Raw genomic sequence first — 12,401 nt, forward strand, 5'->3', positions numbered from 1 at the left:
AATAAAATATAAAGAACTCAACATAGTGAGTAAAACCAAAATTTGATTGGTTGTTTGTTCTCAATAAACACAAAAGGCTGGTTTTATTAAAAGCTGTGCTGGTGCATTATGAATTGCCTGTTGAGGAAGGGTGCATTTTTGTCACCAATATTACATCCCTACACTCATACCACAACACATCCTTAGACTGCATGAAAAAAATGCACAAAATTCACATACAATATATATTTCTATATAGACTTAACCATACAGTGCATTCTGAAAAACATCAGACAAAAAAAAATGTAATTATCCATTAAACTTAGCTTTAAAAACATAAAAGCACAAAATACACATTAAAAACAATCTCTTATATATTTCTCTTCTGGTTCGTCCTGCTTCCACTTCAAAACCGGTCCCGCCCACACGCAGCCGACATGGCATTTCTCGATTCCTATTCGTCATCTTCCATGTCATGCACTATACTGGCCTGCTGAGCGTAATACATCCAACAAGTACTCGAGGTGCTGCCACAACGGTAAAGTAGCTTTACCACCCTTGCGGGAGCCACCTGTGTCTTTACAACAGCTTCTTACACAGCAAACATCAGAAGCTAAAAATTCTCATTAACACATTCGAGAATATAACCATTCTCTAGCGTTTGCTTCCATGGGTGCACAGATAACTCATCTTCCTGGGTAGAGACCATACTGTTTTAAAATACATGGCAAATTTATCACCAAATCTCTCCACTATACGCTAACACTTCTACCTCTCCAGGATATGGCCAGGTGTATGTTTTTGACACAGCGCAAGCTACTGAAGTACGCTTACAAAATAAAGCAAATTCTGCATGCAGCGAAAATGTGCTTCTCCATCTAGATTCCATGCTCAGAACCATCAACCCTTCGGTAAATCATACAAACACATGCATCAAATCGCTCAGTCCAATCCAACAGCATCTGTACGAATGGTTTTCAAGGAAAACCCTAGGCAGGATTTACGACAGTACAATGCCCCAACTTTGCAGCGATTTTCATCGGAGAAGATGGCGAAACGTCTGCCGAAAAGGACATTTGCATCTATCCCATGGGCAACTCCTGTAAACAGATTTCCACGTTCAATATGAATTGCGATCCTACAGTCATGATTGAACTTATTGGCACCCCTGGAACTTTCCCAGAAAATGAACCATTTCTCCCAGAAAATTATTGCAATTACAAATGTTTTTGTATATACATGTTTATTTCCTTTATGTGCATTGAAACAACACAAAAAAACAGAAAAAAAGCCAAGTCTGACATCATGTCACACAGAACTCCAAAAATGGGCCTGACAAAATATTGGCACCCTTTCAAAATTGTGGGTAAATAGTTTTATTTCAAGAATATGATGCTCATTTGAACTCGTCTGTGGCAAGAAACAGGTGCTGGCAATATAGCAATCACACCTGAAGCCAGTTAAAAATGGAGAAAAGTTGACTCAACCTTTCTGTTGTGTGTCTGAGTGTGCCACACTAAGCATGGAGAACAGAAAGAAGAGCACAGAATTGTCTGAGGACTTGAGAACAAAAATTGTGGAAAAATATCAACAATCTCAAGGCTACAAGTCCATCTCCAGAGATCTTCATGTTCCTTTGTCCACTGTGCGCAACATAATCAAGAAGTTCACAACACATGGCACTGTAGCTAATCTCCCTGGACGTGGACGGAAGAGAAAAATTGCTAAAAGACTGCAACGAAGGATAGTCCCAATGGTGGATAAACAACCCCAATCAACTTCAAAACATATTCAAGCTTTTCTGCAGACTCAGGGTGCAACAGTGTCAGCTCTGTTTACAGAAAAACGGAATGAGGCCTACGAATAAAAGAACACAGTACCTACAGTCAAACATGGTGGAGGTTCTAAGATGTTTTGGGGATGTTTTCCTGCCTCTGGCACTGAATGCCTTGACTGTGTGCAAGGCATCATGAAATCTGAAGACTACCAAAAGATATTGGGGCGCAATGTAGTTCCCAGTGTCAGAAAGATGGGTCTGCGTCAGAGGTCATGGGTGTTCCAGCAGGACAATGACCCCAAACATACCTCTAAAAGCACTCTGAAATGGTTGAAGACAAAGTGCTGGACAGTTCTGAAGTGGCCAGCAATGAGTCCTGATCTAAATCTGATTGAACACTTATGGAGAGATCTCAGAATTGCTGTTGGGAGAAGGAGCCCTTCAAGTCTGAGAAACCTTGAGCAGTTTGCAAAAGAAGAGTGGTCGGAAATTCCAGTTGAGAGGTGTAACAAGCTTGTTGATGGTTATAGGAAGCGCTTGATTTCAGTTATTTTTTCCAAAGAGCGTGCAACCAAATATTAAGTAGAGGGTGCCAATAATTTTGTCAGGCCCGGTTTTTGAGTTTTGTGTGAAATGATGTCAGATTTGGCTTTTTTTCTGTTTTTTTTGTGTTGTTCCAATGCACATAAAAGGAAATAAACATGTGGATACCAAAACATTTGTAATTGCAACAATTTTCTGGGAGAAATGGTGCATGTTCAAGGAAAATTTCAGGGGTGCCGATAATTTCGGCCATGACTGTATGGTTTACCCACTTTTATTCCCTTACGGAGACACTGGCTGGCACAAAGATTTACAACATGTACCCGATAAAAGAACCACCAAGCGAATAAGGCTTACTCAATGCCAATTTTACACGTACAGATTAGCAATGAGGAATACAGTTAGTATTTTGCACTTCAGCGGCAAACTACTCCAACAGTAAGTCATAGATGCGTATGTTAAAACAGATGGCGCGCGTCTCAGCTGTCTCAGATTACATCAGCAAGATCTGCGCATCGAATTATCAGACGCATTTCAAGCAAACGCTGAAAATAACAATGTTCGTGTAGGCGAAATGATCATATTACCGTCCACATTTCCAGGAAGTCCAAGATACATGCAACAAAACTATCAGGATGCCATGGCCATAGGATGTAAATTCAGAAAGCCTGATTTATTTATCACTTTCACATGTTATCCTGCTTGGCCGGAAATTCTACATGCACACTGCGTCTTTCAAGAAGTATTTATTTCTTCTTGATTTCTGAATTCCATTCTCACCGTTTTCCATTCCTATTCTTACACCGCCGTATGCTACGGTGGGTGTCGGCTAGTATATATATAATATGGAACCGAATGTAAAATGAAACTCAACTGTGTTACACTTCCTGCATGTTTCTCTAAATATCTTGAGTGCTTCAAACTGTCCTGCAATCTAAAAGGTGCCTGCCTTTTTTTTAACTAAACATGTGTGGTATGAACTTAAGAATTTCAACATACTGTCACCTTAAACCTATTCCAGAAAATAACAGTTTCACAAAATGGCACAATCAGTATAATGTTCTTACATTAGTGCATGTCAAAAATCACACCCTCTGTAGTACACCACCATCAGTGACTTAATGATTATACTCTTCACATTTGCTCCTGTTCCTGACATGCTTAAAAAAAAAAAAAAAAAAAATTCTCCCTCACTGGAAAAACTGATGCCAAGCATTGATTGAATGGTGATTTTGGCTAATTTGCATGCAGTAGTGAATATACGAAAACATACAGAAAATGCGACAAAGGCAACTTCAATGGTATGCACACATCCTACGGGCAGCACAGGGAATCGCTGCCGACGTCGCCTACCACTTCACATTTCATGGCCAATGCCCACGAGGACAACCAAAGCATAAATGGTAGGACACAATCAGAGCAGACATGAATATCGCTGAACTATTTCTGAGCTATGCACTTGTGTGAAAAGGCATACTGTGATCCAAATACTGGACCCAGCAACAGCAGGACAATACTAAGATGAAGAAGAGGAGGAAGAAGAAGAAGATACAAAAACAGGGCTCATGGGTAAGTGACGAGCAATAAACAAACTTCAAATTCACTTGAATTTAGTAATTATATTAGGCTATTCAGACTATAGTCAGCCACTCTTCTATGCACAGCACTTGCTCTGAAGTCAGAGTTGTCAGATAAGGATGGAATCTCTCCCTCCTTCTCTAGGGTTGTCCCATGTGAGAGACCCCAGTTGGGTGTGAGAATACACATAAAATCAGGACTGGTTGCTGCACATTTAAATTTTTATTTCAGGGTAGTCTCAATACAACATCAAGTTGCACAGAAGGAAACCTTGACTGTTTGCCTATATGTTCCAAACAACTGTTCAGTTTTCAGATTTTTCAGATGCACTGGGTTTGCTGCATGAAAGAGCACCATCTACTGACTTTGTAGTCTTGCTCAGAGATTTCAATGATCACACAGATTGGAGAAGATACGTGAAGAAGTATAGTTGTGAGAAATGGCTTTCCATATTGAGTGGCAAATTATTACTTCTAGTCACCAAATGTCCTTAAAAAACATGTTGGAAGTCAGGGATGCCAATAGGGGTTCCTGGTATTGGAGTACCTTTGAGGAAATGTAAATGATGGACTTTTAATTGCATCATATGACCCAAGGCCTTATATTCTAGACACCTAGATAAATGGAGATGCTGAGCTGTTAATTAGTTACCAACTGGTGGTGAACAAGATCAGATGCACATAGCACCTGCTAGAAAGAATTGGGAAGCCAAAATAAGTATTATGTCTTTCCTGGTAATGACTAGCAGATGCCTCTTATTGTGACGAGTTAAACTTTCATTTTTGATGGTACTTCTCCTACAACTTGGGGGAGGTCAGGGGCACAGACTCTGAATGGATCATGGTTAGGAGTTTAGGAGTGGAAGCAGCTGCAATGAGCTATGGCGAAAAGGATATTGGTTTCTATATTGGGTGCAAGACTAAAAATCTTTGATAGACATCAGTGACAAGGCAAACCGTCAAGATAAAAAAAGAGGCATTGTGTGCAATGTAAGCAGGAGGATCTCCAGATTTGCCTGGTTAACAGGCTTAGCAGTAGTAAAGGCCTTTGGGTAGTGTTTGAAAATCAGTGTCTCTGGAAAACCAACAGCTTGAAAACGGTAAGGAGGACATCATATACGCTGTTCTCAGCAACAGTGGGTAGCCTAAATGGAGGACATTATCAAAAGATTTGAAAGAGGACTTTAGAGAACTCCTAAACATATTGTTTACACCTTCCTTGAAGGGATCAGTAATTTGGATGTAGTGGGATCTATCTCCGTGGCTGAAGTAACTGCAGTCATTGGGGGAAAAAAAAAAAGTGTGTGGTAGTAATGCCTAAGTAGGGGTGAGATTCAACCAGAAATACTGAAAGTGCTGCATATTGTGGGGGTGTTTTGAAAAATACTTATGATATTGTTTAGGGCAGGCATGTGCAACCTACGGCCCGCGGGCCAAATCCGGCCCGTGTACTGATTTTATACGGCCCGCGACGACTTTTCCAAATATCATTGAATCTGGCCCATTAACCCTCTTGGTGATGCCTGTTTGTTCTTGTGGTATTGTTGGATTATTTTTGATAGTATGATGCGGCCAGTGCTTTCTGAAGTACAGTCGACCCTTGATATACAACCGGCTTGACATGCGAACAACTTGATTTACGACCAAAATTTTTATTTTGATTTACGACCAACATCTTGCGTTACGACCTGAATGCGGTCACGTGTATCCGCTTGCGCGATTGTAAACAAACAGAAACATTCCTATTAATGCGGCACTCATTCAATAAAATGTCAGGTTTGTAAACTCTCTTGGGACCTCCCCCAACTAGAAGACATGCCAAAGTCCAAACTCCGTATGGAAGACTGTTTATCTGTTGCTGGGGCAACAGCCGGCTTAAAGCTGTGCTGAGTCTCTCAGCCAAAGCAAACAGAAAAGATATCGATGGGTGATATGCATGTGATATCCCTGCCCGGCAATGGACAAGCAAGCTTCCACAGTCGCGGAAATCACGCTTCAGGACGCACTTCAGCATGTCGTTCCCATTGAGTGGGGGGGGGGGGGTCTCAGAAGAGTTCAGAAACAGTTCCTTGTATCATCGCAAGGAAATGCTGAGAAAAATTCTCGTCAGAATAACTTGTAGGCAGGAGGAGATTAAAATTAACGCAAAAGAAGCTATTGAAATGATTGCAAATGCCTGAGCGCAAGTTAAAGAAAGCCTTTAAAAAGCCTTCAGTTTCATTATCATCCTCCTCCCTTCCTGCAGCCCAAAGATGTCAAATTAAATGGTGATTACAGTATGAAATTGTTGTTTCTGGTAGGCTAGGCACTTTTTATTACTTTTTGGTTAGTACATTAGAAAAATTATTGGTGTTTTGGTAAATTATGCACATTATACAACCCTTTTTTTATTATGAAAAGGTTAAGTAAGTGTTGCAGTGGGAGGTTCGGACCGCATTATGGGTATTTCCATTATTTCTTATGGGAAAAATAGTCTTGACTTACAACCAACTGGAGTTACAACCAGCCCTCGCGAACGAATTGAGTTCGTAAGTCAAGGGTCCACTGTACTTTATATTGTGCTTCCCCCTCTTTTACGGCACGTCCGGAACTGTCGCACATTTAAAGTGTGCAAGAGCTCGTAGTCACGTAGTCGTTGACTCTGCTGCATCTCTCTGCTCTGCTGTCGTGTGTAGCATAGCGCAGTCTTTTCATGGTTTTTGCTAGTGCTGTACCTATCTGCATGTTGTTTCGAGTTTCACGCTATATCGGCCTACATTTCAATACTTACAAATACTTGTGAATTTTTGATCAAACCCTAATTAAGATGGCTTCAACAAAGAAGAGAAAAGTGGACGCTGAGAGTCGTACATTTCAAGAGAAATGGACTGACGATTATTTTTTTATAATGCAGAAAGAAAAACCTCTTTGTTTGATATGCTTGGAAAGTATTTCAGTTTTAAAGGAATACAATTTAAAAAGACACTACAATACAAAACACGCTAATTACAACAGTTACAAAGGTAAACTAAGAACAGATAAGATACAAAATTTGAAAAAATGTGTATCGGCACAACAGATGTTATTCCGCAAACATACTGATGTAGCTGACAATATTGTTCGTGCAAGTTTTATTGTTAGCGAAAAAATTGCGAAGCACTCAAAACCATATTCTGAAGGCGAGTTTGTCAAGGAATGCCTTACTGCAGTCACGAATGTTCTGTGTCCAGAGAAAAGCCATGAAATGGAAAAGATAAGTCTTTCTCGTTGGACAATAACCCGACGAATCGACGAAATGGCCAGTGACATAAAATTAAGCATTAAAAATATTGCATCAAAATTTGAAGCATTTTCCATTGCTCTTGATGAGAGTACAGACTCCCAACGATACCGCTCAATTGGCTATATTTATTCGCGGAGTTGACGCTAGCTTCAATTGTACGGAAGAATTGCTTGCTCTCCAACCAATGAAGAATACAACAAGGGGTGAAGACATTTTCCAGGAAGTAAAAACTGTTTTTACTGTATTTGATTTAAAGTGGGAAAAGTTATGCGGAATATCCACCGATGGAGCTCCATCGATGATTGGACCAAACATCGGAGTTGTTGCCCAAATAAAAACCGAATTATCAAGTAACAAAATCAGTACCGAAGATTTGTCGGTATTGCATTGCATTATACACCAGCAAAACTTATGTGCAAAATCAGTTAAATTTGCACATGTGATGGACACAATAACTGCATGTATAAAATTCATTAAATCCAGGGCGCTAAATCACCGCCAATTTCAAGAATTTCTGGCTGATGTTCTTTCTGATCATGAAGATCTTACATTTTATTGTGAAGTGCGTTGGCTTAGCAAGGGAAAAATGTTGAAACGTTTTTATGATTTGAGAAATGAGGTATCTCTTTTCATGGACATGAAAGGAAAACCTATTCCTGAGCTAGAAAACAAACCCTGGCTGTGTGATCTTGCATTTCTTGTCGACCTAACAACACATCTAAATGAACTTAATGCTAAATTACAAACTCAGGGACAAATGATTCATGAGCTTTATGGACACATAAAATCATTTCAAAATAAGCTTCGACTCTGGGAAAGCCAATTAAAGGAAGGCAATACTTATCATTTTCCCACACTTGCGAACCACGAAGATTTTGATTGTGAATCGTTTGCGAATGAATTAAATTCATTGAGTGGAGAATTCAACACTAGGTTCCGTGATTTTAAAAATCAAGAAGCAAACTTGCAAATTTTCTCTTGTCCATTTGATGTTGATGTCGAACTAGCTCCACTTTCATTGCAAATGGAATTAATTGAACTACAAGAGAACCTTGTCCTGAAATCAAAATTCAATGATATTGAATTACTTGACTTTTATAAAAACTATTTCCCACGTGACAAGTTTCCAAAGCTCACAGCTTTTGCTCAGAAAAGAATGACTCTCTTTGGCAGCACCTATAAATGCGAGCAACTTTTTTCAAGGATGAACTTCGTAAAATCCAAAACCAGGACGCGAATTACTGATGAGCACCTAGAAAACACGTTGCGAGTTTCCACGTCCACAATATCTCCTAATATTGATAAGCTTGTGACCACCATGCAATCTCAATCGTCGCATTAATAAAGAGTTTTTATTAAATAATATATTAATAAATATTTGTTGTTTTTTTTTTGGCCTTCTTGCATTTTCGATTTTCAGAAATACATATATATCCTGAAGTACTCCGGCCCGCGTAATCTTTCTACTTTCTAATCCGGCCCATAGTCCTGTCAAGGTTGCACATGCCTGGTTTAGGGAGTGCTACAAAAATCAGGGTGTTTCACAGATGCTACTACTTGCCATCCAGCATTTGCAGAGCACAAGTTCACATACTTGCCATTAAGTCAAGTACATTCAGCATGAGGGCTGGATTCTGCTAAGTGGGCATCTTGTCTCCGCTCCCATTCAAGGGTTTGTTTGCACAAAATATCCAAGCATAGAAAGGATTGGAGGGTACACAGCTTACTGAGCTAAGGACTACAACTCTGCAATTTGCAGTTGTTGGTGTTGTTTTTGTTTGGCCTTATAAGACTATGACCTATTTTGTACATGGTAACAGACCATGGCTGTGCACAATGCAACTGGGATGAGACTCAGCTCTACCACATCTTAAGTCATGGTCCTGTCTCAAAAAAAGAGTGATTTGTTCTCAGCAATTAAAAGGGGAGTAGCTGCCTCAAGAGAAGCATTCCAAGCATCATGTGGTCTTTTTCACAAGTGAAGAAAGAGGAGGCTGTGAAATTGACTAACAAATCAGTGGTGTAGCAGCAGCAGTTTTCCCAGACTGTGGTGGTGATGATGAGGTAGGTAAATCTTCAGACAAAACATGGAATTTACTAGTTCCACATCCCTACCCTCACCTATGGTCATAAGCTCTGGATAGTAACCACATAAATAATACCACAAGTAGATGTGACTGAAACCTGGTCCTAATGATTCAAAATGTTAACTTACTTATGACAAAAGAAAACTTTTTGAGGTACAATTAAAATTACAAGTAATATTTGGGTCAAGTTCTATTACTGCTTCAATATACAAGCTTACATTTGTTTACCTGCAATATCTTGTTCTTCAGCTTCATGAGAATTGTTGCTGTGACTCTCACTATCTTCTGTGAAATTTGCCCTGTTTGCCATCATTATGCTATGTTCAGTGCCAGCAAGCTCCGTTGAAGGAAATGACCCTAAGAATGGGAAAAAGAAATTAAATGTTATACTGTGCTGTACTCACTGAATTTAACACCCTGGAAAATTAAGTTACTTCATTAAATTTTATTAAATTATTAGCTACTGAGATTTACAGTTTACAAAAAGACAGCTATATAACTGAATTACTTAAGATACTGTACCTACAAAATACTAATGGATATACAGTACACTGGCTACTGCGAAATACAAGGGTAGTACACTGTTTACATGAATACAGTGTGCAAATAGGTAATGCAGATTAACATCCAGTTATCGTTATATGAATTAGTTAGGTTTTTAACTATAAAGGTTATCTATTACTGTTAATAAAACAATAAATATTATTTAAGTTCAATTGTTCATTTTAGTTTTAAGAAGTTTTGACCATTTTAGTTTTTTTTAGACTTGCCTCAATTTTCTTATATTGAAATAATGATTTGAGTTTCATATTCATTTCAGCTTAAAAAAAATACAAATATTCAATGAAGATTAAAAAATGCACACTGTGCCTCCACAACAAAGGGAACAAAAAAACAAGCAGATTTCCCATAATAAAAAATTGTGGTTCTAAAGCCATCTGTACAGGGTTATCACCTGAACATTTTAAAATGCGTCTTACTCATGTTGTAGCAGTGTCCATTTGTTCACAGAAATGGCTGTTTACTTTGGAAGCACTAGGCATTATAAAATTCAAATCAAGTACCTTATGAAGGCAGGTAATTCGTATAACTTGCTATATACTTTCTGTTTTTAGAGTTGCAGTGACCATTGGGACCAGACTGCACCTTTCTACAGAGACAAAGTTAAAAGACTGTTGAACAATATATTCTTTACATTCTCTCATTTTTTTATTTCTTTAGCCGGGTTTGTACTTTTTTTCAGCTCATCATAGTCCTCAAACTCTTTAGACTTTTTTATCAAAGCAGTTTAGAACATTTTTTTTTTTTTTTTTAATTTGTAAGGTTCTTTCCATTTCACATCCACAAACCAGAATGCTGCATCATTGATAACAAATCCACTCTTGCTACTGCCAGTGCCATGCTGAAAATGCTCTCAGACAGTATGTTCCTATTTAAAACAAATTTTTGCTGTGTGCCTATGTTTTGGCAATTAACAAATTAATATGAGACTGAGCATTATTACCCTTAAAAGTGTAGGACTTTCATTTAGAGATATTTATATTAAAAAAAAAAATCAAAGTGTCAGTGAGTACAGTGTCCTACACAATCCAAAGACAATTGTAAACTGGAAGAAACTCTGATAGGAAAAGATCTGGCAAACCCAAAGTCACAAGCCAATCAGAAGACAAGTTTCTGAGGCTCACCAGCTTGACTGATTGGTGCCGCACAGCACCAACAGTTTCGTGTACAGCTTAATAGTGGTTGAAAAAAGCAAGTCTAAGTTTCTACTGTGAAGAGGAGACTTTGTGCACAGGGCAAGTGGCAGTAAGAAAGCCATTCCTTACCTTGAAATACCAGCTGTGGACTACTTACGGACCAATGAGTCAAAATCGGTGTTTGTATCCTGTTGACTTAAGTGAAAGGATGGTTCCACAGTGTGTGATACCAGCTGTCAAACATTTTTTTTTTTTTTTTGCTGGAGGCGGAGTTGGTGACTTGCAGAGTGTCTGGCATTCTGAATCAAAACGGTTACCATAGTTTGGTTGTTATATCAGCAAAAGGTGACTACTTTGATGAATCAAAACTTTGAATAAAATCTTGTACACTTAATGATTTAAAAGCAACAAAAAGCACTGTAAACCTTTGTAGGGCAAGTGAAACAGATTGCAGAAGAAAACTTGTGAATCTAATATCCAAAATCTAATGTACAAAATGCCAGGTTTCTCTGTGTCTAGTGGTAAATAGAAATTGTTTCAAGGACCGTCATGAAAAATAATTTTGAAAGTAAAGGTTGAATTAAGTACTTCATAATACATACATAGTGACATATTTTTTTGAAGAGTGATATACTGTATATGTGTGTGTATACAGTATATATCAGTGGCGGGCCGTCAGGGCCTGCAAGGCCTTCTCTGCTGGCCTAAAAAAATACCTGAATCACAAACTGATGTTAATTATATTTTGTCCATGAATACTTATTAAATAATTCCAAATAGTCTGTCCGCTTCATTTCATAGCTTTTCCGATAGTTGTGCTGCGCCTGCTTCCAGACATGTATTTTCGTATTAAAGCATTTAACCAATCACATTTCAGCCATCATTTGTTGCCAGGCAGTGTCAAAGTCAAAGAAGTCTGCCAGGAGGCCTTCACAATCTGTTCTGCAGGCCCTCTAACACAAAATAAATGTTGATTAAACTGTTGCTTCAACCAATCAGATTTTGAGCAGGCGTACAGCAACAACAACGTCACCGTATTCAGACCCGTTGATTGGATAGGATGGTGTAATATAAAAATCTGAATGAGAGCATCATGGGGCAGCTAGTACACATTGGTATGTTTGGCGGTGAGCATTCCCGTGTCCACTGCTTCTGTCGAGCGGACATTTTCAGCCCTAAAGCGAATTAAAACTTGTGCCAGAAATATGACAGGGCAGGTTCGACTTTCAGCATTAGCTTCGATGGCGATAGAAAGGGACTTCGTGATGGAAATGAAATGCACGGATAATCTGTACGACAGAGTAATTGAACTGTTTTTGAGGAAAGAGAGAAGGATGGATTTTGTTTACAAATAATCCAAATTTTTGGCGAGCAAAATGTTGCGATTTTCCTAAATAATATTGCAAGTTTATGAGTTATTATTGATGGTTTTTATGTGTGTCGCGGGCTGTAGCTGCAGTAGAAAGGAACTTGTTCACC

At 38.7% G+C, this 12,401-nt stretch overlaps 1 protein-coding gene across 1 annotated transcript in view; it reads right to left on the minus strand.

Annotated features, from left to right (window-relative positions):
• Positions 1–12,401, minus strand: part of znf821 (zinc finger protein 821) — a 96,518-nt gene that overhangs the window by 40,377 nt on the left and 43,740 nt on the right. The window contains 1 exon segment of the mRNA XM_051932214.1: positions 9,454–9,582. Coding sequence (XP_051788174.1) covers positions 9,454–9,582 — 129 coding nt within the window.

Source organism: Erpetoichthys calabaricus, chromosome 9 (genome assembly GCF_900747795.2).
Source record: "Erpetoichthys calabaricus chromosome 9, fErpCal1.3, whole genome shotgun sequence".
NCBI classification, from domain to species: Eukaryota; Metazoa; Chordata; class Cladistia; order Polypteriformes; family Polypteridae; genus Erpetoichthys; species Erpetoichthys calabaricus.